This window comes from Nyctereutes procyonoides, unplaced genomic scaffold, assembly GCF_905146905.1.
Source record: "Nyctereutes procyonoides isolate TBG_1078 unplaced genomic scaffold, NYPRO_anot_genome, whole genome shotgun sequence".
Lineage (NCBI taxonomy): Eukaryota > Metazoa > Chordata > Mammalia > Carnivora > Canidae > Nyctereutes > Nyctereutes procyonoides.
The window spans coordinates 25,909,235-25,934,843 of NW_026575052.1; the positions used below are offsets into that span (position 1 = coordinate 25,909,235).

Sequence of the window (25,609 nt, forward strand, 5' to 3'; positions counted from 1 at the left end):
CAGATAAGTAATACATGTTCATTGTGAAGAATTAAAACACGTAAAAATATAAAGGAGTCATCTGGAATCCCACCATCCTGTGACAGCCACTGTGGTGCTTTGTAATGCAGCCACTCAGCTGAACTGAACTGTGTTTCCCAGAATTCTGCTTCCACCCAGGAAGGGTGAGCCACAGATTCTTGTGCAAGATACGGAGGGTCCAGGTTAAGCAGTAGCCACTTCGTAGCTCACACATGTTGCATATCTCTAAGCCTACCTCCCAGTGTGAATCTGCATCTGGGCCGCAAGTCTCCAGCTGCGCCTGGATCTTCAGCAATCATGATCGAAGGTCTGCCTGCCTTGTCCCCTGGGCTTCAAGTTCCAACTCTTCTCTGAGAGAATGTGGCTTCCAGAGACTGCTTTGCCACTTCCTACAGCTGCATAAGGGTCAATCTGCCAGAACAATTCCCCTTTATATATTCATAATGATGGAAATTGAGAACATTTTCATAAAGTTATTTTGAGAGCCTATTGGCATTTCTGTTAGGAGGAGGAAAAATAAGGAAGAACTCTATTAATCTAACTTTGGTCCCCATTTTAAAGATGTGGAAAATGAAGCCTAGAAGGGAAGGGGCTGTTTTTTAACCTGGTTTTTCTACTGCTCGTTGACTGGCTCCCAAACTCCATGGAATGTGGTGGTTTCTTTCCTACAGAACACTGAAAGAAAAAAAAAAATCACTGCTTGGGCTACCTCTCCTAGACCATTATTTCTTCAGCTGGAAGCTTCGGCTGTCTTCTCTCTTCAGTACCATTATGTACTTACTTATGTGCCACTGACAATGAGTGAGAAAATGCAAACCCTGTTAGAAGGGTCCTTGTGACACGAGCTCTCCAGCCCTGATGAACTGAACATTCCTGCAAAAAACACATGATTTCCTTCTCTGATTGATGCAAAATCAGTCCACATAGACAATTCTGAAAACTACTTGGGAATCAGCCATGTGGCATCATTTTAGGAAAAGCAGACTTCTGCACCATACAAATAAAAAGATGAGTCAGGAGCTACAGCATTTAGTGTGGGCAGGGGCCAGATGGGAAAAGAGGCAAAATGCAAAACACCAAGCTGCAAATGGGTGTCTTACTGTACTTCAGTTTCAAAGTGAAAGTGGAGATAATTTAGTTCTGTGATCACAGGACTCTGCACTGGCAGATTTGTAACTGCTAATTATAAAATTTGAAACATAAATAATGTTGGAACTCATTCTTGTAAAGCACTTCTAGGGTTGCATAATTGTTGTAAAGTCCCTAGTTCTTTGATTTTTGAAGCTACTGACGGGCTGGCTGAGGACAGGCAATTCCATGGAGAGCAGCAGGTGCTTTTCTGTGCTCAGGACACTGGCTCTGTGCCCCTGGGACGAGAAAGCTGAGATCCAGCCCTGTTCTCACTAGAGGCTTAACATGGATCTCAACACGGAACTTATGAGGGTCAGGGAATAGCCATGGGAGGGGGCGATCTCCTGAGGAGAGAGCATTTGAGCTGAGCCTTGATGTATGTGGCTAGGCAGGCACACTCCTTCAGGAGTATTGAGTACCTGGATCTGGGTGGGGCAGGGAGACTTGGAAAAGAACTTCAGGCTTCACCCCACATACTGGAATCTTCACGCTCAGCTTTTCACTGAAGGCTCAGTGTTCACTTAGCAAAAAAATGCAGCAACAAAATAGAACTTCTGCTGTGATCCTTAGGAGGCACTCAGATTCTATCAGGATAGAACCATAAGGCAACAACACAGAAAGCTGATGACCAGACAGCTTTTCTCCTCCATAGCCTGAGCACAGTGACTTCTGAGAGGGAAAGTGGTGCTAGAATTTTGTATGAACCTGTCATCCCATCTGGTCTTCACATGACTGGGAACAGTCTGGAAGAGCAGGAAGGGCCATGGCTACCTGGTTTCAGACCCACACCATGACTCACCAAGCTGTGAGACCCTGTAGGAGACATGCAGCCTGAGCTCAGAGATATAAACAGCAAGAGGATCAAATAAATGTGAAAATAACCTATTTGTAACCTATAAATCAGGACTATTTAGAGATATATTTTGCTGCGGGTCAACCCCTTCAAGACTTGCTGTATTTTTAGGTGTAAGAGGGGAGGTTTTTTTCTGCAGAATGACAATGACCTTTGATGAGATTATTCTATTAGGGTCCCTAAAAATGAATAGTGCCATACAATTCAAACCAGTGCCAACCACAGATGGTAATTTCAACACATACAGGTTAGAGTATGGTTAAAAATAGAAAAAGACTCAAGAGTGGGACTTGAGTTTTGCCAGTAACTCTGTGACTCTAGCAGGTGCCTCAGTTTCCTCATCTTTGAAGCACACAGAAGATGCTTTGCCACTTCAGGGATTATGGAAAATAGTACAGTGTGTGTGGGTGTCCAGAACTTACAGGTTGAAAATGCTAACCAAAGATATTCTAGAGCACAGTCCATTAAAATGAGGATTCCATGAAGCTCACACTTCAGAAACAAGAGGTAATCCTAAATGCCTAAATGGAAGAAACCTGTAAAATTAATTTACCACAGGGGGAGAGCCTATCTTCCCCACTACTTAGGAATGCTGGTAGGAAGTGAAAAGTGACCAATGTTTTAGTCATTAAGCCAGTCCTGGAATATACCCGAAGACAAAATTTTCACTCTCAGGGAAGGAGCTGCTTGTTGTTGGCAAAAACACCAGCTTGCTTTTCCTTGCCAACACACAGCTGGCAATATTTCCTGGCCTCATGGCAGTGAGGTATGCCCAAGTCTGCCAAGGGAACGCAAGCGGAAATGATAATGTGCTATTTCCGGACCACAACTTTGATCAAAGCTTTCTGTGTTCTACTGACTTGGATTTAAATCACTGCAAGGTCCTAGGACAGCCCTTCTCACATAGGGTTCCCGGTGCTGTCAGGTCTTCGTTGGATGCAGTGAAGGTGAAAATAGTCACCCAAACAGATTTCCTGAAACCTCTTTCTCTGGAGAACTGGAGAAAGGCTGCCCTAGGGGATGACATGGCTGCAGGATCACAGGAAGCTGGTCCCTGAATAACTACACAAACATCCTTATATAAATGAAAAATAAATGGGTCATTGTGAACTTTGAGGTCTATTAGTTTCAGTAGCCCAACATGACGCCCAACTAACAGATCACCTTCCACTGACTCCCTTAACAGAGAGGTGTCATTTACACCCACCTTTCAGTGATCCAAAGGCACAGAGATCAACATTTCATGCTTGTATTTCCTCCACGTCATACAGATGGCTTATGAAATCTAATACAGTGGTGATTTTACAGTCAACACAAAGTGCAACTCTTAAATTTTAATGAAAAAAACATTTTAATTACAAATTCAATTAAATTTAAAGGAAGAAGATGTATCTATACATCTATACACCAACTTTACATACATACAGAAAAAAATGGACTTTGAAGCCCTTACATTTCAAAGATATCCCCCTCCTCTACACAAACCTGGTATTATCTGGTAACAGTGCAACTGATTCTAAAAATAGAAAGATACACTTTTCAGATGCAGTGGTTGCCTTGCATGTATCACTCACCAAGGCTATTGCCATTTTTAGCACCTGGGTTCACCAGGATGTGATCCAAGCAAACTAGACTCGATTTTTAGGGAAAAACCCTTTCTAGGAACTCCATTACCTAATCTTTCCTAAGAAGAAGCTGTTCCCACACGCATGATTCTGAACAGCGTGTTGATGTTGTTGCTTCGAATCGCATCCCGACAAGCAGTGATCACTTGGTTCTTTGGTTTTCCAACTGTGCGGATGAAACATCAAATCAGTACAATCCAAAAGATTATTAAAAGTGAAATTATAATTTAGAGGCTAGCTTTAAAACAGCATAAAACTAGGGTAGAAAAGAGATATATGGTGTGCAAATTTAATTTATCTTACCACTACCTAAAAAGAATAACTTTGTGAGGGAATTGATAACAAACCAAACCAAGGGACCATCTCAAACCTAGATATGAAGTCAGTTTTATAGAACAGGATCAAAGCTTATATCTGCCTAGCAAAAATTTTTTTTCCTAAAGATTTTATTTTTAAGTAACCTCTATACCCAACATAGGGCTCAAGCTCATGACCCCGAGATCAAGAATCGCAGACTGAGCCAGCCAGGCGCCCAAGCAAAGATCATTTCTAAAAGGAGGTGAGAATAGATTTCAGGTATAAATCTCTGGCTACATTTCTGCTTTCTTTGATTTATTTACTGTTCTTTTTATATTTTCTGTATTTTAAGTTTGACACTTAGCTCATTAATTTTCAATCTCCCTTTTTATTTTATTTTTTTTTAATCTCCCTTTTTAAAAAAACAGGTATATTTAGGGCTTTCCCTTGGGTATTTGTCTATGTCACTAGGTTTTTCTTGGAAGATACAGCAAGATCTAAAAAAAGGGGGCTGAGGGATCCCTGGGTGGCGCAGCGGTTTGGCGCCTGCCTTTGGCCCAGGGCGCGATCCTGGAGACCCGGGATCGAATCCCACATCGGGCTCCCGGTGCATGGAGCCTGCTTCTCCCTCTGCCTGTGTCTCTGCCTCTCTCTCTCTCTCTGTGACTATCATAAATAAATAAAAAAAAATTAAAAAAAAAAAAAAAAAAAAAAAAAAAGGGGGCTGAAAGTGTTCTTTCTCTCTGAAGTCTGCAAACTGACTAAAGCCAAACAACAGGCTGACCAAACTCAATTGACTAAGGCCAAGCTTGGTGTTAAAGGTATACTGCTGTTGGCCCCAATATGAATTCTAGAACCTACCACTACCTCTAAGTGCCCTAACCCCCAAATTACAGACTGCTTACAGTGCTACAAAAAGAGACTTACCCCGCAGACGACCTGCTCTTTGAATGGCCTGATTTACTGCTTTTAGGTTTCCCAAGAGTTCTGTGTGGTTGTTACAGCGAATTTTGTATCCATTTAACAAGTCTCTGTTAAGGTCATACAGTTCCATGTAGCGGTTCTTCATGGTTTTCCTGTTAAATCGACAGAAGTGTATTAATATCACTGTAACTCAATACGGCAGTAGCTTAGATGAAAAAACCGCAAATATCTCTCCCACATAAAAACACCAAATTTTTTTAACTTTGAAGTGTATGCTTTGAAACACCGAGAAGTTTCATCAAAATATTCCATTTCTTCCAGATAAATGGAAGACAAGGGGGCTCTCTTGGTTATTAGTCCATGGTTTGAATTTAGAAACCAACATTATTAACTGCTCCCTGTGTTAGGGGATAAGGAAAAGTAGGCAAGGCAAAAAGCCAGCTTCAACATTTCTGATTAATACTCAGTGGGCAAAAGTGACTTTATTCTTAATATTTTTAGGCAACTAACAAATTCAGCTTCAAATCTTACCAAGGTGTTAAAAACAATGGCTTAAAATTAAAACTGCACTGAGACATTACTATATGTCAATGAAAATGATCAAAATAAAATAAACTGATAAAGACAAATGCTGGCAAGGATGTGGAGCAACTGCAACTCTCCCCCACTGCTGATGGGAATGCAAGATGGTACAGCTATTTTGTAAAATGGGCAGTTTCTTATAAAGTTAAACATACATTTACTGTACAACCCAGGAATCCCATTATAAGTATTTACCCAAAATAAGTGAAAACATGTCTGTAAAAAACCATATGCAAATGTTTATAGCAGCTTTATTCACAATCACTGAAGTTGGGAAACAACCCATTGTCAATCAGTGAGTGGATAAACAAAGTATGGTATGTCCACTCAGTGGAATAGTACTGTAGCCAGCAATAAAATGAAACAAATTACTGACATATGCATCAACATGGATGAATCTCAAAAGCATTAGAAGCCAAAATCAAAAGGCATATACTATGTGATTCTGTGTTTATGACATTTTGGAAAAGGCAAAACTACAGGGAGAGAAATCAGGTCAGTGGGCACCTGGACTGAAGCTTAGGAGGTACTGATGCAGAGAGGCGCAAGGGTGATGGAAATATTCTACATCTTGATTGTGGTAAAAGAAACATAATTTTATATGTTTCTCAAATTTTACTGAACTGTAAACCCGAGAAGGGTGAATTTTCTGCGTGGCTATAGTAAATTATATATCAACTGAGTTGGATGGATGGATGGATAGATAGATAGATAGAAAAAATTCAGCTAAAAAAGGGATTTAGAGGTTTTTAGAGGTTGGTGGTCACTTCCCCCAGTTTAGCACTCAAATGCCTAAAGTCAGCAACAGCTCTCGGACTGAAAAAGAAGAAAAAAAAATAACAGAGTAGAACAGGGGCCCTAGAGATTTAAAAAATGGCCAGAAAAAGCAAGCACCTCATATACCTCAAAGACATCGATGGGAAGCAAATGAATTGCAAAGTAAGAGACAAAAGAAGCTCAATTTACAAAGGATACAAACTCACATCTGGAAAAACTAAACTATACATAATTTAGTAAAGTAGTAGATATAGAATTAATATACGGAACTCAGCAGTGTTCACAAATTCAGACAAAAAAAAAAAAAAAACAAACCCAGAAGATGTAATGTGGAAGAAAGATCCTATTTACAATTGCCAAAAATACTTGGGCATACATTTAATGAGAAATAGCTAATACCTAAACGAAAGACCTAAAACATGACTCAAACACATATAATGACCCTGTTAATAAATTTAACACAATCGCACTAAAAACACCTACCTTTTTTTTTTCTGGAGCCTAAAACAACTGATGAGAAAGTTCACTGGAAAAGTGAACGTAAGTGGCCAGGAAAACCATGACAAGGAAGACTAACGGGCTGGGAGGAGGGGCAGCTGGCCATAGCAGGAAACACACAAAGCTTCAATACAGAAAAGAATGGTACTGTCAAATAAAGAGACAAGACAGACCAATAGAACAGGACAGGAAATCCAGAAATAGACCTAAGTGCCTATGGAAATATGATACATGGTAAAGGGAAGCATCTCAAATCAAATCAGTGGGAAAATGGACTTCTAAAGTAATAGTATTAAAATGCCCAGGAAAAGAGAAACTGAATTTATCACTGTTATGCCAACCAGGATAAATTCCAACTGCAAAGGAGTAAATGTAAAAAAGGAAAACATACAAGTACTAAAAGCAAAAGAAATAGGTGATTTATTCTCCAGCCTCAGAGTAGAAGTTTAGTTAGTGACCCATTTGACCACATAAAAACTTTAAAGAGCTGTTACATGGCAAAAGCAAAAATAAATTTTTAAAAATCTAAGCAAAGGACGAATATAAATAACAAACTGAAAAAATATTGCATCTCATCACAAGGGATTAATACATGCAAAATAAATAGTTCACACACAGAAAGAAATAAATACAAGTGGCCCTTAAAATAATGAAAAGATGCTCAACACTGCTCACAATAAAACAAATGAAAATGAAAACTACAATGAAACCATTTCTCAGCCATTGAGTTGGTAAATATCTTAAGAGTATGCCAACATACTCCATGGGCAAGGCGAAAGAGAAACAGGCACTCTCATATATTACTTAGGAGAATGCAAAATGGTATCACACCTACAGAGGAGAATTTGGCATATCTTGCAAAATTCTAGATGTAAGTCTCATTTACTCTGGCAATTCCATCTCAGGACTTTTTCCCAAAGATACCTCAGCAAAATATGAAAAGATTATATAACAAAGCTATGGTTGCAGCATTCTCTGTAACAGCAAAAGACCAACCCAAATGTAAGGAATTGACTGAATAAACATCCAGAGAATGAGTACTGGACAACTGTAAAAACAACAAGAAGTATCTCTGTACATGACTATGGAGTGACCACCATATTTTTAAGTGTAAAAAGCCAGATGGAGAAGAGTAACATGCTATGATTTATCTAGTGAGGGCAGAGATGTGAATGTGAATGTGTGTGTGTGTGTGTGTGTATATGTGTGTGTGTGTGTGTGTGTGTGTTTTCAAATTTTGACTGGTTATGTACAGTGAAACTGAGGGAACAGGATGGAGGTGACAGGAATTAGAAGTGAGACTTTGCTGCACACTGGTTTATAGAGGTGACTTTGGAACCACATAAAAGTTTTAATAAATGTGTAATAAAATTAAACCAAAAAGGAAAAAATGTAGTTCTTGCAAGACCAAAAGCAAAATGAACCAAATGAGCCTAACTATGTATCAAATTTGTGGCATAACCAGAAAGAGGGGTATTACTTCAAATACAACAAATTGACTAAAAATTCCCACTGGAATATACTCTAAAGACACAAAAAACTAGAAAAAAATTTTTGTGCTGTTTTCAACCATACTATTGATGGTAGGTAATATTAGTATTATTCTAGCAAATACTCATGTGGATACTGGTTAGAGCCATGATTTCCAATGTGAAAAAGAAGAGTTACAGCTTTAAGATCAAAGCTGAGAGCCTGCATTCATAAATCTGAAATTAGAGCCTGGCTCTATCCATTGAAAAGTCCTAGAAACAGTGACCAACCAAGCAGCAATGAACACTTCTAATGTGCAGACTATGATCTCTAAATACCATTTCTCACTAAAAAGAAACCAAGGCTCCTTAGAGAAATGGCTGATTCCAGATTCAGAACAAATGTACCAGATAAGCCTAAAACGTCTTGTACAAGAAGACATGGACCTAATAGAATATTGGCTATGTCCAAAGGTAGCTATAGACAACCTGAAAAGGTTCCCACTGGCCAAAGACAGGACAATTTAGCCATCATACAGAATAACTGAAATGGATTGAAGTACATTAATTAAATATGTTAAATAAAATACATGAGTTTATAAGGATTTAAAAATCTCACCAGTCAACATGGAGGATGCTAGAGAATCAAATCATTATTTTATTATTATACCTATATTTCTTCTATTTAAGTAGGCTCCATGCCCTGCATGAGCCCAACATGGGGCTTGAGCCCTGAGATCAAAACCTGAGCTCAGGGGTACCTGAGTGGTTCAACTGATTAAGTGTCTACCTTTAGCTCAAGTCATCATCCCAGGGTCCTGGGACAAAGCCCCATGTTGGGCTCCCAGCTCAACAGGGAGTCTGCTTCTCCCTCTCCCTCTGCCTCTCCCTGCTGCTTGTGCGCTCGTGTGCTTTCAATCTCTCTCTCTCTCTCTCTCTCTCTCTCTCTCTCAAATAAGTAAAATCTTAAAAAACAAACAAACCCTGAGCTCAGATCAAGAGTTGGATGTTCAACCGACTGAGCCACTCAGGTACTCCTGAACTCATTATTTTAAAGCTGATAGGGCAGCCCAGGTGGCTCAGCGGTTTAGCGCCACCTTCAGCCCAGGGCATGATCCTGGAGACCTGGGATCGAGTCCCACATCGGGCTCCCTGCATGGAGCCTGCTTCTCCCTCTGCCTGTGTCTCTGCCTCTCTCTCTCTCTCCTCTCTGTGTATTCTCATGAATAAATAAATAAAATATTTTAAAAAAATAAAGCTGATAAATAATCTGTCTTTCCTTACAAACTATACCTCAGGGAACCAAATAATCACTAATTCATAAGGGAATATTATGCTTTACAGAAGTATTTAAACTAAAAAAAAAATGAAGAAAAAGTAACAATTAGAATATCACTGTTTTTGCAAACTCCAAAAGAAATAAAAGATCTAGGCAATGGTCATTAATGACTGAGAATAGAACAGAAAGAGACAACCAGGCATCACATGCTCCCTCGTGGAAGTACGTACACAGCACCAACTAAGAAGTTTTCCTGTGAAAAAACTGAACCTGAATCTGATCAGGCCTCTACATCTACCTATCACTTTAAGAGAAATACAGGGGACGAAAGAATACTAGTAAACATGACCACAAAGATGCAATCAGCAAAATCCAAAATGGGCTGGGGAAAAGAGCAAACAAACATGTGGATTACAAGAGACTTAATCTTTTGTCTTCACTTTAAAAAAACAAAACACATGAAGACTTACGAGACAACTGGGAAAATTAAATAATGACTAGGTTATTTTGTGATATTAAGAAATTCTTGGGCAGCAAGAATGGCTCATTCTTGGTGGCTCACCAAGAGCCACCAGGTGGCTCAATGGTTTAGCGCCACCTTCAGCCCAGGGCCTGATCCTGGAGACCCAGGATGGAGTCCCACATCAGGCTCCCTGCATGGAGCCTGCTTCTCCCTCTGCCTCTGCTGCTCTGTGTGTCTCTCACGAATAAATAAAATCTTAAAAAAAAATTCTTTTCCTAAGTGCCATAACATGGTTATTGTTTTTTAAAGGCTTACTATCTGAAATATTTGTGGCTGAGAGGATATGATGTCTGGAATTTTCTTTCAAATAGCCCAGTGCCTGGGAGAGGAACAAGGTGAGTGCAGCAAGGAGACCAGATAGGCCAGGATGTGATGACTACTGAAGCTAGGTGGTGGGTATATAGGAAATCACTGTATTACTTAATCTGCTTTTGTACATATTCGAAATTTTCAGCAATATGATTATTTCAAAAATCACTTACTTCTGAGCAACACCATTTTAATATATATGCCAACAACTCAGGCCTTTCAGGAAAAAGCACAGCAGCACTCCAAGGCCAACTCTAGCCTCTAATGCATATACATAAATTTCATCTACCTCTGGTTACCTATTGTACTAAGTCCACTTCAGTACCTTTGCATGCCAAGATAAATTAGGCAAGAAGCTAGATCTGCACATCTTTAACTTTTATTGTAAAATGTAATACACATTCAGAAAAGTTCACAGAACAAATGTTTGTAAACCAAGTCCAGAAATGGGACACTGCGACATCCCCGAAGCTTCCCAATGGGGTCTTTCTGAACCCAGTCCCTCTTCCCCTAAGAGAGAATACTGTCTCATATGATAATCACTTCCCTGCATTTCCTTGTATCTTCATCGTCTATGTATGCCTCCCAAGTGATACACTTTAGTGTTGTGTTTCCAAACTACATAAAGGGAAGTATTTATATACATTCTTTTGAGACTTCTTTCAATCTCCCTTATGCCTGTAAGATTTGTCCATGTTGTCACATGTCACTGAGACAGATGTATTCTCATTGCATGTCATATTCCATCGTGCCATTGTATCACAGTTTAGCCATCATATTGCTGATGCTAGTTTGGACTGTTTCCACATTGGGATTCTTATGAACAATGCCTGATGAACATTCCTGTACAAATATCCTGGTTCATATGCCAAGACAAGTCTCTCTAGGTTATAAATCAGAATTGCTGGGTCCTAGGGAATGCACATCACCTTCAGTGATAATGCCAAGTTACTGTCCAAAGCCACCGTACCAATTCACACTGCTACCGGTAGCACCTGAGAACTGATATTCCATGTTGCTGACATTTTTACCCTGTACCTGTCCTAGCCTGGCAGATACTCACATGTCCCTCATCAGACGAGCATCTTCAGCTCGGACCAGCAAACTTCGGATCAGGTTAGAATTATCAGCCATCTCAGCACTGAGCTTCTGATGCACTGAATGATATTCATCCACCTGAAGATGATGAACACTCAAGAATTAAAAAGACCCCACAGACTTCTTGAAAACTAGTCAGACTGAGAAAACACTCTGCCATATACAGAGGCCCTTCTCTTTCCCTATTCATCTGTACCGTCTCGACTATCCCTCATTGTTTTACCTCATCAGTGAAATAATTAGCCTGTGCTGCCTCCAACACTCAAGATGATATTCCACCTGGATCTTTCCATGTCTTACCATTGAGCAGCCCTAGCAACACACATAATATTTTAGAGATCTGGAGTAAGAATGTTACAATTTAGGGCCAGTTATGATCCTTATTTTTCTTTTTTTCTTTTTTTCTTTTGAATTTGGGTTGTTGGAAAGCACTCAACCAACAAAGCAAGGTAAATGCAACAGATAAGATGAAGGGCTAGCAAAGGAAAAGGTTAATATGACATATTTTTTTTTTAAGTATCGTATCTTCTTAGGGGCATTTGGGTTGCTCAGTCGGTTAAGTGTCTGTCTTCAACTCAAGTCATGATCTCAGGGTCCTGAGATCGAGCCCTGCATTGAGCTCCTTGCTCTGCGGGGAGCCTACTTCTCCCTCTCCATCTGCCTGCCACTCCCCCAGCTCATGCTCTCTCTCTATCAAATAAATAAAATCTTAAAAAAAAATATCCAGGATGCCTGGGTGGCTCAGTGGTTGAGTGTCTGCCTTTGGCTCAGATCATGATTCCAGGGTCCTGGGATCAAGTCCCGCATCAGACTCCCCACAGGGAGCCTGCTTCTCCCTCTGCCTAAGTGTCTGCCTCTCTCTTTCTGTCTCTCATGAATAAATACATAAAGTTTAAAAAATAAAAATTTTAAAAAAGTATCCCCCTAAACCAAACAAAGAGAGCAGAGTGGTCTATAGCTAAACCATTCACTTTTATAAAAGAAATCCTTTAAATAGAGAACCCTATAAAACTAGTTGAAGTTTAACAATTTTCAAAAGTTCTTTAAAATATGACTGTCATATAACATACACATGTTTGTGGTACTGTTCATCTACTTAGAGAAACATTTCAAGTATTATGACACTACCACATTCTCACAAATGCATCCAGTGGGTGCCCTCACCTTAATTAGCACCTTTCGTAATTCCTCAAAGTAGACAGGGAAATCTGCTTCTACTTGAAGGTCTTCAATAGCAAAAAATGATGCCATCGACTGGATGATATCACCAGCCAAGTCGATATCATCAGTATTTACAGTGATCTATCCAGGGGGAAAACAAAAGAGACGAGTTTAGCATCCTCAGATATTAAAGACAAACCCAGCTGAAGCAGTCCCGGAATTTCTCCATGTTCAACACATTTATTGAACCTAAATGTATATGTGGTGGTAAATAAGATAGGGTTTAGCCCTGGAGGAAATTACAAACCATGTGCCTTACGATTCTAGCAGCAGACTAAAAGATCAATCGTCTGGCCTTGTAAACTAAACAAGAAAATCATTTAAATATTGAAAATGTTTTTCTTCACCTCTGTACCCCCATTCCTTCCCAAGTTACACAAGGAAGGGCTGAAAGGAAGGATGGAGGAAGACAGAACACCACCATTCTAGATGACACCCCAGTGTCTAAAACAATTAACATGAACAGACTATGCTGAAACACACAGTTTTACAACCATGAGATTGGTGCCACCCCTCACTTTGCCCTGAATGGTAAATATTCCATAAGAAATCTATGCCCATGACAGTAAACGTTACCTCTCCACTAAGTTTTATCTTTATATACAGCTGGCCACCATTCCGTAAGGATGTGAAACACACTTGAAATGGAGCATTTTGAATGTTAGTGTCTTCTGGTAACAGGAAGTTCTGGTTGAGCCATATAACAACCTTAAAAATGAATAGGGTGAAATGAACTTCTATTTTTAAAGTACATTCTTAAGAATTATCCTTCTTTCTAGATTTATTGCTTTATAAAAAAAAACAAAGAATTTTTTTTCACACCCCATCCCCTCAAGAACACACTAATCACATTCCTTTTTCCCACACCATACATGATCTTAAGTAATATTCATAATGCCTGGCCCCACAGCATGCCATGACTAAAGAGCATTTTCAATATAGACATAATCTTATATGGAATGTAGAAATGCTTCAGGTATGATGTCAAGTCTATTTATTCAGTAGCTTTTCGGTAGTGATATCCTGGACAGTGTAGGCTGCTTAAAACTATCCCATTCCATCCTTGAAGCAAAATTTAAATGAAGTACACATGCACACGCATGAGAGACAGACACAGAGATACACCCACATGCAAGAAGTAGAAAGTAAGTTTTAATATTCATGACAATAATGCTACATGGGTAGCAGCACAGGTTCTACATAAGCATCTAAGGGAAAATCTATGGGGCTAAAAAAGCCTCCCTGAGATTTCTGAAGACCAGCCAAGGTTAAAGGCCACGTGTGTTAGTCCTTTACACTATATAAGACACTGTCACACCAAGTTTGTAATCTGCAGGGGCCCCTGTGAGGTGGGACTCTCCTCCCTTACTGATAAGGGAATTGAGGCCTGGATTGGTGGGGGCTGACAGCGCTAAGAAATCACTAAGAATTTAATTAGTTAAGGTAGCATCTGAACCCAAAATGTTCCCAGCTCCAACTCCCACACTCTTTCCATTTTGAAGCAGGTTCCTCTTGGAACACTGGGTCAAGACAAGTACACCAAGACCATGACAAATGAAAGAGAGGAATTAGAAGCCAGCAAGAATTTACCTGTAACCAAGGATTGCTCAAGTAAATAAGGCATGTACGTTTTCAAAGTGAGAGAAGATATTTTAGCAGTATTTTTGTCACAAATTAAAAGCCAACGCCAAACTACCTGCCACTTTCATGTCATAATTACATAATTAACTCATTCATGTCATTTCCCCCTTCTATGAAAGAACATCCAAAGGATTCTAAAGTGCAAAAATACTGAAAGAGAAGAGCCAGACACTCACCCTCTGTGCACGTTCTGCAATGACAAAGTTGACATAGCTGAGGGGCTCTCTGGCAGGGTCAGGGCTGGTCAGTGCATACATGGAGAAGCGGGGGAGCTGTCTTGTCAGTTCAAATACATGAAACTGGGTGCTATGGTCAACAAGGGGAACACAAGAAAAGAAATGGATTGCATGGAATATTATTTCAAAATGCAAGGCCCAGAAAATAACTAGGGGGTTTCGTTGAAGGGAAAAAAAAAAAAAACTTGAGGGTTAAGTACTACAGTAATGGGCTTGGGATCAGAGATAACATGAGTCTTATACATACACATACGTGCACCAAGGGTTTAAAATGCCCTTTTTTTTATTTTTGAAAAAATTTCCAATTAGGGAAGTAAAGGTCATGGGAAATCTTGCCTGGGTGGGTAGAACCAGCAATGGCTCCTTTGGTCTGCCAAAATCCATGGCACAATAGAATATCTACCCATTGTCTCTCCTCTAAATGCTGGCTAGACATGAACTGTGCCTTGCAAAGGGTCACCTGCTTCTGTAACCCACGAAGGTTTTCAAGTGCAGATCCACAGGGACATCTTTGGGAGGTGTAATCGGGATGCGGATGGAGCTGGAAAGGTTGTGAATGCTGGGGTGTACCACGTGGCTTTCACCTAGAAAAATTCCCTCAGCAAAAATCAGTACTGCTCGGATGATGGTGTCTGCAGAGAAAAGACAAAACGGCAGTTCAAGAACCACTCCAAGATGGCACATGTGTCCACAGATGCCAGCTATAAATAATTTCTTACCATTAGAGGTGGAAATACACAATTCTGCATGAGCAGCCTGGGTCTCATGTCCCAGATTGACTGAGAGGGCGGTGTGGAGCTTGGTATTGGCTGGGATGATGCCCCGAGACCCATCAGCCTCATTCAGTGGACTGCTCGATTCAGCCTGCAAAACATCCTCCCACTTCCAGCTCAGTCACCAAAGCAGTGAACTAATGTCAATTCTAAATAATATGGCCATTTGGCTTCAAAAGACTGACTCTCAATCATGATATTAATCTGATTCTTTAGAATTCAGAAGACTCACTTCATTATCACTCCCTCTCTCTATCTGACCTCTTCCCAAAGGAAAAAAATACCCTGTCCCTTTCTGTGGTTAGGGTCCACTGTATCCCAACATGCCTTTTATAGTTTTTTTGGTGGTATTCTTTTAAAATACCAAATTAATGCACTTAGTATAATAAATTCAAATATAATTACCCATGACAAGACCAATCAAAGTCCCACCTCTTGGTTCATCCTCCAGCCAGCCTGGTACACACACACACAAACACACACGCACACACAGAGGTATTGTGGTTGTCAACTCTGATGTTATTTGTTTTTGGGAAAGGTAAGAGATATTCTATACATATTGTTCTTGCATTCTTTCTCTCAGTAAGGCCACAGATATCCTTCCATCTTAGTCCAAGTACACATACCTCATTCTCCTGAGCTGCTTAATATCCCCCAGCACACTCCCTCCTATGGATCAACATTTCAGTTGCTTCCAACCATTCACTGCTACAAAGAGTGCTGCCCTGGGACGCCTGGGTGGCTCAGCGCCTGAGCACCTGCCTTCGGGCCCGGGGTGTGGTCCTGGAGTCCTGGATCGAGTTCCACATCCGGCTCCCAGTAGGGAGCCTGCTTCTCCCTCTGCCTGTGTCTCTGCCTCTCTCTCTCTCTCTCTCTCTCATGTATGAATAAATAAAATCTTTAAAAAAAATTTTTTTTAAATAGTGCTGCCATAAACGTCTCTGGACACTTATGCAAATACTTCTATAGTCCAGCTGCACGGAGGCAGGATTTCCAGGTTAAAGAACACATGCCCTCTCACCTCTGACTCTGGCAAAAAGGCCGAAGCAATCCCCACTTCCACCAGTGGGTATGAAAGGGGTCCCGCTGTGTAGATGCTGACACCTAGTCCTCTTCCACACTTGCAGTTCCCACCTTTCCAGACTGCATTTCCCCTCCCATATGAGGACCTACCTTGGCATTTTCCTCGTAGTTACGGAGTTCTAGCAACAGATTCTGTTTTTTCTGACTCAGCTCTCGGATCAGGTCCTGTTCTACGCTGGTGTCCATGAGGTTCCCTCTCATCTCAGCCGTGCCAGGCAGGTAGCCCCGGACTGAACAAAAGGAGAAAACCCTCACCAGATTGAAGAATACATCAGCATAGCCAGGTCTCCTTTTAATCATCAACTGTCTGTTCTTAAAAGCCAAAACCTTAAGTTCTCATCCTCCCATCTAGGTGAATTTATTAGGATGACAGGATATCCATACAAACACTTCATAGTGGAACTGCCTGGTGTTCTGACCCAATCAAATTGAAAATCTAACTTTACAAGGATTTTTCCTGTCCCAATTTACTTTCCCCGTCCACTGAGCAGCAGATCAGCTGTGGGTGACCGTCCATCCGGTAATCTCCCTCTAGCACACCAGCAATTGCAGAAGAAAAGTTGTCTTTAAAGATGACCTCCCCAGTTCGGTCACTTCGAGCATCAACCTAAAAAAAAAAAAAAAAAAATAAGAACTTGAAAAATAGCTTATGCTGTAGTTTAAAAAGGAAAATACCCACAAGATTTTAAAGTCAAAATCAGCTTTAAAGGTCAGCTAGTCTAGCAGTTTTCAAGAGTGTTCCATGGAGCCCCGTGGCTTCTCAGGAGTCAGCTATGAATCCTGGGGCCAAGGGGACCATAAGGGGCCACAACCAGCTATACTTTCTTCTTTATAAATAAAAGCTGTTTTACACATTGACCTTTACATAATATTTCATCTGGAGAAATGGGTTTCCAGTTCTTATATATATAGCATAGGGCGAGTCCAAACTATCTGGGTTCATATTCCAGCTCTGCCACTTACTATCTGTGGGATCATGGGAATATCTCTTAACCATTCCATACTTGATCTCCCGATCTGGGAGGTCAAGAACAAGAACCTGAGGAAAATAACTACGCCTACATCCCACAGGGCCAGAATGAGGCCTAAAAAGTTAATACATTAAAGCACTTCGAACAGAGCCTGAAATATAGATGTGCACAGGAAATGTTGGTTCTGTATAAAAGCCTTATCTTTATCATATATGTGTATAAAATATATTTACATTTAAAGTGTGAAAAACACCAAGTTAGCTCAACTTTCCATCATATCATCTTGTATAATAATCTCATTTAAGAGTCACTCTTCCATGTAAAAACTACTTAGATACTGCAGAGGGCCCCCCTATCCTCACGGAGCCTCCTCTTTCCAAGAAAGGCAAAGAGAAATAAATGAAACAAATGCATCTGAAAAACAACAATGAAGAATAAGTGCTTAAAATGACTTCTGTTTCAAGCAAGAATAGGTGTTATCAATAAAAGGGTAGCTATAGAAAATCCGGTAGAGCAATCATTTCAGTAGCTAGTGCCATTCAGTATTTTTGTCTGTTCAAGGGCAAAACTTTGCAACAACAACAACAAAAATAAAGTCATTTAGATCACAGCCTACTACTGGCTCCTACCTCTGTCTGCAGAATTCACATCCAAGTATCCACGCTCTTAATAACAACAACAACACATAAAAGCCTGATAATCATCGATGCTAAAGTTTGTGAAGTAATGAGTGGCCTGGATTTACCAAAGCCCTTAGCACATTAATACTACTCTCAGGTCAACTGGCTGGTTCTTTGGTGGAACATGTAACTCTTGATCTCATGGTCACGAGTTCAAGCCCCATGCTGACTGCAGAGACTACTTTAAAAAAAAAAATAAATCCTCTCAGACTGAACTGACCTTGCTTCTGCATTTACACAACATTCTACAAATAAGAGAGTTTAATTTACTAAGAAGCAAGGCCACAAATGAATATTTGTATTCATTTGTATTTCTAGGGATATTCTGCTCTTTTGCTTTATCCAGCATGGATGTTTTGCCCTGGAGGAGAGAATGGCCCTCCAACTCAACAAAGGACCTACTAAATGCAAAGTTAATCGGTTGTTTGCATTCATTTAGTATTTCTACACCTATAATCACATGTTGGATCTGTATATTTTCCCTTTTATTTTTTTCCCTTTTATATGCTATTTCTGTTAAATGTAATTATCAGTTTTTCTCCTTATATAATAAACAGTGTTAATTTTCTTTCTTATCTCTTTTTATGTTCTGGAAGATTATATAATAGAAATTCCTTAAAATTTTGAAAGCATTTAACTCTAAAAACATCTAGGTCCACAGTCATATTTGAAGGCAACTTTTTTTTTTTTATAAATTAATTTTTATTGGTGTTCAATTTACCAACATACAGAATAACACCCAGTGCTCATCCCGTCAAGTGTCCCCCTCCGTGAAGGCAACTTTTTTTTAAGGTAATTTTTGATAACTTCTCAAGTCTAATAGTTTCTAATTATTGAATCAATCATAATAATTTAATTTATATTTATAATTTGTGTTTATATTCCCCCCAGAATATGGTCCATTTTATAATTTCCATGTTTCTTACTAAGGAGCACAGACTTCCCTTATAATTACTTTTTATTTTTTTAAAAGATTTATTTATTTATTTGAGAGACAAAGACTGTACATGGTAGGAGGGGCAGAGGCAGAGAGAGAATCTCAAGCAGACTCCCCACTAAGCACAGAGACCAGATGTGAGGCTCGATCCCATGATCCCAAGATCATGACCTGAGCTGACATCAAGAGGCAGATGCTTAACTGACCAAGCCACCCAGGTGCCCCAGTCTTCCCTTATCATTTTTATTGCCCATGCCAAAGACAAAACCAGGTAAAGAATCAGGAACCAACACAACATTTTTGTAGAACCTGTTCTTCATACAACACCAAAGGAAGGTTACAAGGTCCTGGCCAAAAACAAAGAAAAATCAAAGAAGAATGGGACATATAGATGTGACATATAGACATATGGGCATAACCAAATCTACCGCCATACATACAAGGGCAGGAATTATCTGATCTTCTTCAGGCAATTCAGCACTGTCACATAAGGAAGCTAGGGCAAATGGTACCCATGGAGATCTGGCAGCTACTTAGGCAGTTTCTAACAAGACAATCCTGACTTGCCAGAAGTCTGCAGAAAATTCTGATCTGAACTTAAAAAAGGAAAGAAAGCAAAAAGATTTTATTTCAAATTTTATAGCTGGGGAAACAATATGATAACATGATTCTTCCCATTAATTCTAAGTTTTCAGACAGTCTTAAAGATTTATTAGAGAAGAGCTATACAAACAGCTCATTACTTGCTTACTAAAATTCCTTTTTTACTGTCCCACACCTATGATCAACCCGATTAAATGCATTCTCATTTCTTCAAGGAAGAGACTTAGAAAGATCTTCTCCCAAATTTTCTCCCAATGGGCTTTTAAGACCAAAAAGAGACTCACTAACTTGTAGTGTTGCAAAGATTATGAAGTTAACTTTGAAAGCACAGCCAAGGACGACAAGGTTATATGCTCATGTTATTGGTTCTGAGTCATGCAGCCAATATGCCTCAAACAACTAGTCCTCTGAATTATACCTGAAACTTACCTTCCCATTGGACCAACCAGTTATCAGTTCACACACTCCATCAGAATTAAGGTCAAAAGCATGAATGCTCATGGCATGATTTTTGGACTGAAAAAGAATTTCAATAATTAGTCCAGAAGTCTTTTTTTTTAAGATTTTATTTATTTATTCATGAGAAACACAGAGAGAGAGGCTGAGACACAGGCAGAGGGAGAAGCAGGCTCCATGGAGGGAGCCTGACATGGGACTAGATCCCGGGTCTCCAGGATTAGGCCCTGGGCCAAAGGCAGCGCTAAACCACTGAGCCACACAGGCTGCCCAAGAAGTCTTTCAACAACCATTAAAATCCCTGAATATTGGAAGCTGAATTATACTCACTTTAATTCTCCAATATCGGGCTGTTTTGTCATAAACTCCAACTGTGCCATTGGAAAGGGCATAACCAAATCTACTGCCATACATGGGGCAAAGAGAGGTGATTATCTGCAGGAAATAACAAAGACACATCTTCCCACTAAGGTTCAATTCCATGCAAAGTATGGCTTTATAAAATTGCATGTTGTGCTACCAAGTGTGTTAAAATTAGATTTAAATCTGTTAGAGGGGAATGTATTCCTCTTCTCTATGATCCATGTCATCTATTTCAGAGTTGGGTAATCAGAATTAAATAAACTTACAAAGTTTGCTGTTTTGGATCAAGCTTATGTGGCAAATTTCAGCAAGTCATTTAAAAAAACAATAAAATTGAGCGATTGAGGATGATATAAATTGAGTATGCAAGATACAGAAAATGTATAACAGATGCTGTTATGAACACTAACTCAAAATGTTTTAATATCCTACGGTCTAAATTTTAAAGACTTGCAAAATCCACAAGTGAGTATCTTTTATGTGCATGCTTTTCTCTCTGTAACATAATTTATTGTCTGCTAGAGATGAAAGGTGTTTTTTAGGAAAAAAATATAATCCTTTAAGAAGTGCAAACCCAAGCACATGGCTCTGTATATATATGTAACAATACACAGAATGTGTAAATCCTACAGAAATATTTACAGGACTGTTTAAGGATTTAACACCTTTAAAGGGGTAAAATTTTAGTTAGATCCTGAACAAAACTATCCTTTATTTAAAGTTAAAGCCAAAGTTTAATGATATCTATGCTCCTGCAGATCTACTTTCTAATTCTGGCATGAATACAAGAGATATTAAGAAATAAATTGTATAAAGCAGAGAATAGTTATATAATTTCCTCTACACCTACAGCTTTTCTACAAAACCACCCACTTCACTTAACTCTGAATGCAAAGTGCTGTGTAGGACTCTAGAATTATTTAGCTCAAGGCATTCTTTTGGCAATACTCGGTACTGTTCATCTGCCAAATGGATTATCATTATGCTGATCTGCGAAACGACATTTGAGCTAGGAGCAAAATCAAACCAAAGGACAGAAAAATGGCTCTGAAATGAACAGTTTTAAAAAGTTCCGATTTTTATACACTTAGTCCTGGATTCTGTTGGTCCCTCAGTCCTTCATTAATTCATTCACTAGGTTCTCTTTTGTGGACCAGAGTCTGCTCAAGTCCCTGGCCCTATGTCATGGTCTCTTGTCCTTTTCTAGGATGTAGGAAAAAGGTGTTTTGAAGAATGCAGCCTCCTCACATCTAGTATTGGCAATAAACAGAAATCCAACAAAATCTGAATGATTCTCACTAAGTAAGAAAAGATTTACTATAAATTTGAATTTATAGTGATTCAAGTTGGCTTTTTTTTTTTTTTTTGAAGAGGGGGAAGGAGGGAATAGCAAATACCTATAAGAACCTAATGAAAGCTAAGGACTCTCCAAAAAAATCACATGTTAAGCACATACACTTAAACAGAACCCCTAAGCCTTCATTAGGGTCATTAATTTTCTTTACCTACAACTATTAGTTTACAATTACAAAAACTGTGAATATGTAAAAAGTGTAGTAGAACTAAGTAAAAATCTATGCTCCTCACTATAGGATAAAGGTAAATGAGCTAAATCAAGAATAACACTTTGTATATCAATATGCAGGTTTTGCATTTTGGTCTTTCTTTGTAGTTAGTGGGACAGAAGCCTGACTTTCCTAGACAGCTTCTGTAAGTGGCCAGGAGTAATGACAAGTGGCTAAGGCAGGTACTGAGGCCAGTGCCCTCAAGCTTTCTGACCTGAACTCTCAGACACAACCTGAACAAATTTAGCAGGATCCCAGCATTCTGATTGCTCAGACTCCCTTCTGTTGTTCTCTGCTGTCTCTTTCTAATGTTCACAAGCCACTGTTCCCTTATGTTCTTCTCCTTTCCTTTCTTCTTTCAGAATATCCTAATTCATTTTTCTGTTTCCATCTTGCCCAATCCTGGAGAACCAGCAGCAAATAAATATCCTAACAATGCCAAAACTACAATGGATGAAGGCAATCTGTAGGCAAATGAAGTTTAAACTCTTCTAGATTTTACTACATGAGTAATGCTAACCACGGAGAAACCAGCCAAGTCCTCTAACATCTGATTTTAAGTTCATCGACAGGAATGTGCCCAAGAAGTATTTAATTTGGAGAGGAAAAGTTATAAAAACCTTTTTTGTGTACTTCATTCAATCCCATTTAATACATGATGATGAGGAGGCAAACAAGGGAGAGTTCAAATCCTGACCACACCACTGCATGGCCATGACCATGTATCAGTAATTTAACAAAGGAACTTAATACCAGTTTCCTCGTTGGTAAAATAGGAATAATATCTTTCTAATAGGGCTGTTGCAGGATCAAATGAGTTAGTTCATATAAAGCACTTGGAACAGTATCTGGCATATATTAAGTGCATAAAAAATGGTTGCCATTATTAGTGTTATTATTATCATCTATATGCATTAACTCACTAAAAGAAAGGCCTTTATGTACTCCATAGTTTTTCTCTATTTAATCAGTCTGTTCAAAATATACCTTTTTTTCTCTCCGCCACCACCACCACCTCCCCCAACTCTCAAAATATATCTTGGTACAGATCTTTAAGTATGTCTTTCTCTGTAATGTGCAGTTCTGTTTAATTCCCAGTTTTTACCCCAAAACTGTCTGGGTTGAGGGAAGAGAGCCCAGCACTCTCATCTGATGTGACATTCCACCGTGCTAATCAATCTTGCCCGAAGTTACCATGATTCTGATGTGGCATTTCTTACCTCTGTTTCTGTCATTTCTGCCACAATCTCATCTTCTTTAAAAACTCGGATATCAAAATCCTCTGATCCGACGAGAAGCTGAAAGGAAAAAGGATGATGCATCTTTAGTTCAACAAGTGAACACAGCACAATTTCCATAAATCAAACGAAGAATGGCATGATACTTTCTACGGGACTACTGCTAGCCAGAGAGTTCCCTGTAATCTGATACTCAGGAACATTCCACCTATTGGTCCATTACAGATTTTAGCCCTCCATGTGGGCTGCACATCCTGCCAGAATATGTTTTCCCATCAAGCTGCTGAAAATGCTTCCCTGGCTCAGTGCCTTCCTCTGCCTGCAGATGGAAGCTGTTTCAAATGCCAGAGAGCAGCAGCCATGGACAAGACACAGGTAAGTCAGTGCCCAACACAGCATGCTGCCAGCTGCTCAAGAGGTTAATTTCTAGAGTAACCAACAAAGGTCACTCTCTAAAACTTAGATTCCTGAATGCTAGCCACAACTGAAAACTACTTATAATATGGTTTCAAAGCATCAGAAGCAAGTTGTAAGATTGGGAATATGGCTGTTGCCCCATCAACTGTCCTGCCCCCTCTCCCTGTCCTGTGTCTTTGAAACACCATGGCCTTGATCTTGATATTAGACAAATACAAGTAATTTATTATTCAAAAGAAGAGAAAGACAAATGAGGCCAGTTAAGCTTGTCATTTAGGTAAGAAGGTACCAAAATCGGCTGCGAGAAGCTAACACTTCTCTTAACACTAATCTCATTGTCATGGGAAAATTATTCAGCTGAACACACAAGATAAGTATCTCCTCCTCCACACACCTCTTTCTTACCATCACCGTCAAAGTCACATAAGGCCAAGGAATGAACATTATCTCCAGTAACCTGAAAATAAAACCAAAACTCATTAATATGCCATCTTTTTTCACTTAATCCAAATACTTTAGCTACATGAAAGAGGATTATACAAACCACCAATGGGTATTATTCTAATTACAAAAATTCTTTTTTTTTAATGTACAGAATTAGAAATACGGTTCTATTTCATTTTTCTTATTCATTACAGTCGATGGTCAAAAACAAAGCATAAAGAACTTTAAAAGTAAAAATGTTTAAGAGGATTAAAAGAATGCTTTGTTCTTCATACCGTCCAAAAGAGATCATTTCCTTCATGATCAAAACCCTGCAGAGCACAATTTCCACCAATAATGGCAAGAGGAGAGGAGATGTCCCCCAGTGTTCCCAGCACAATTGCATTGGCTCCATCAGCAACCTAAGGGGGAAAAAAAGACATAAAAACTCAGATACAGTGATGCAAAGGCACAGTGTATATAACCTATATCCTTATTTTTATTTGGATACTCAAATCTCTGTCATCATCTGAGAGAAGCCACATGGTCTCTTGAGAGGCAGGCCAGGGCCATGCATTGAAGACAGTCATCATGGCCTATATGTGCTTCCACAGGGAAGAACAGAGACCCAGGATCAACTCAGGCCCCTGGCCTCTCACACTAATCCACTAAAATAATACAAAATCCAAGGCTCTCTACATGTTCTAGAGGCCAAATTCTTGGCAGAATCAAACTTACGCATTTTTAACATCCAAGCTTTCGTAATCCATTTTAACCATGTTGGATGGAGACCTTTTTGATACTTATTACCTAGTTCTCTTACTACTAGTCTTTTTCATTGTAAAGTTACAGAGAAGTATAAAGAATAATAAAACAAATACCTACATACCCACCATCCAGAATTAATAAGTGCCCCCAGACTTCTTGAATAAAGTATATAAGCATAATTTAATTTATTTTTAGAAAACTCAAGGACATCTTTGAAAATACCAATTGTTTATTATACAGGAAAACAGTCCTTGTTTATATAATCTTCATGTAGGAAAACCATAAAAAATAAAAGATTGGCTATAAAGGACAGAAGAATTCATTAGAAATCAAAACTGCTAAATGGCCAATAAAAAGATAAAGTTAAAAGGTAGGCAATAAACTGGAAAAAATACCTACAATATCTAAGACACACAGCTAATTGTTTTGTTAATAAAATAAAACAGGTAATAGAAAACAAATAAGAAAAGGATAAACATCCAAGCCAAAAAGATTTTTAATAGAACAGGAAATTCACAAGAAATACAAATCACCAACAAACATGAAAATCTTCATTCTCACAATATGTCATTTTTCATTTTTCAGATCAGAAAGATGAAAAATAACAATAAAATCCCTGTTCATTAGAGTGTGATAAAACAGGCACTCTCCTATTCTGCAGGGAAAGTGTAAAATAGTAGTTTTTGTAAAGAGCAATTTACTAAAACCTATCAAAAATCTCGTTTAAAAAAGTCTTTAATTGCAGAGCTACATTCTTGAAATCATTAATTTTATGTATCAATGTGGCTAGGCCATGGTACCCAGATATTGAATCAAATATTATTCTAGGTGTTTCTGTGAAAGCATTT

The 25,609-nt window shown here is 39.1% G+C and overlaps 1 protein-coding gene across 3 annotated transcripts in view; it reads right to left on the reverse strand.

Annotated features, from left to right (window-relative positions):
- Positions 1–3,268: 3,268 nt before the first annotated feature.
- The window catches only part of BBS2 (Bardet-Biedl syndrome 2), a 31,089-nt gene continuing 8,748 nt past the window's right edge, over positions 3,269–25,609 (reverse strand). The window contains exons 3-17 of one of the 3 annotated variants that reach the window (XM_055331550.1): positions 24,290–24,415; positions 23,965–24,027; positions 23,136–23,213; positions 20,318–20,422; positions 19,961–20,047; positions 16,812–16,947; positions 16,431–16,570; positions 15,204–15,366; positions 14,945–15,116; positions 14,425–14,554; positions 13,184–13,315; positions 12,551–12,688; positions 11,352–11,464; positions 4,855–5,003; positions 3,269–3,796 (exon numbers count right to left, since the gene is read on the reverse strand). In XM_055331550.1, coding sequence (XP_055187525.1) covers positions 3,690–3,796; positions 4,855–5,003; positions 11,352–11,464; positions 12,551–12,688; positions 13,184–13,315; positions 14,425–14,554; positions 14,945–15,116; positions 15,204–15,366; positions 16,431–16,570; positions 16,812–16,947; positions 19,961–20,047; positions 20,318–20,422; positions 23,136–23,213; positions 23,965–24,027; positions 24,290–24,415 — 1,839 coding nt within the window. In that variant the 3' untranslated portion in view covers positions 3,269–3,689. The remainder of the gene's footprint in view (positions 3,797–4,854; positions 5,004–11,351; positions 11,465–12,550; positions 12,689–13,183; positions 13,316–14,424; positions 14,555–14,944; positions 15,117–15,203; positions 15,367–16,430; positions 16,571–16,811; positions 16,948–19,960; positions 20,048–20,317; positions 20,423–23,135; positions 23,214–23,964; positions 24,028–24,289; positions 24,416–25,609) is intronic. The other 2 variants (XM_055331553.1, XM_055331552.1) reach the window with 2 other exon arrangements.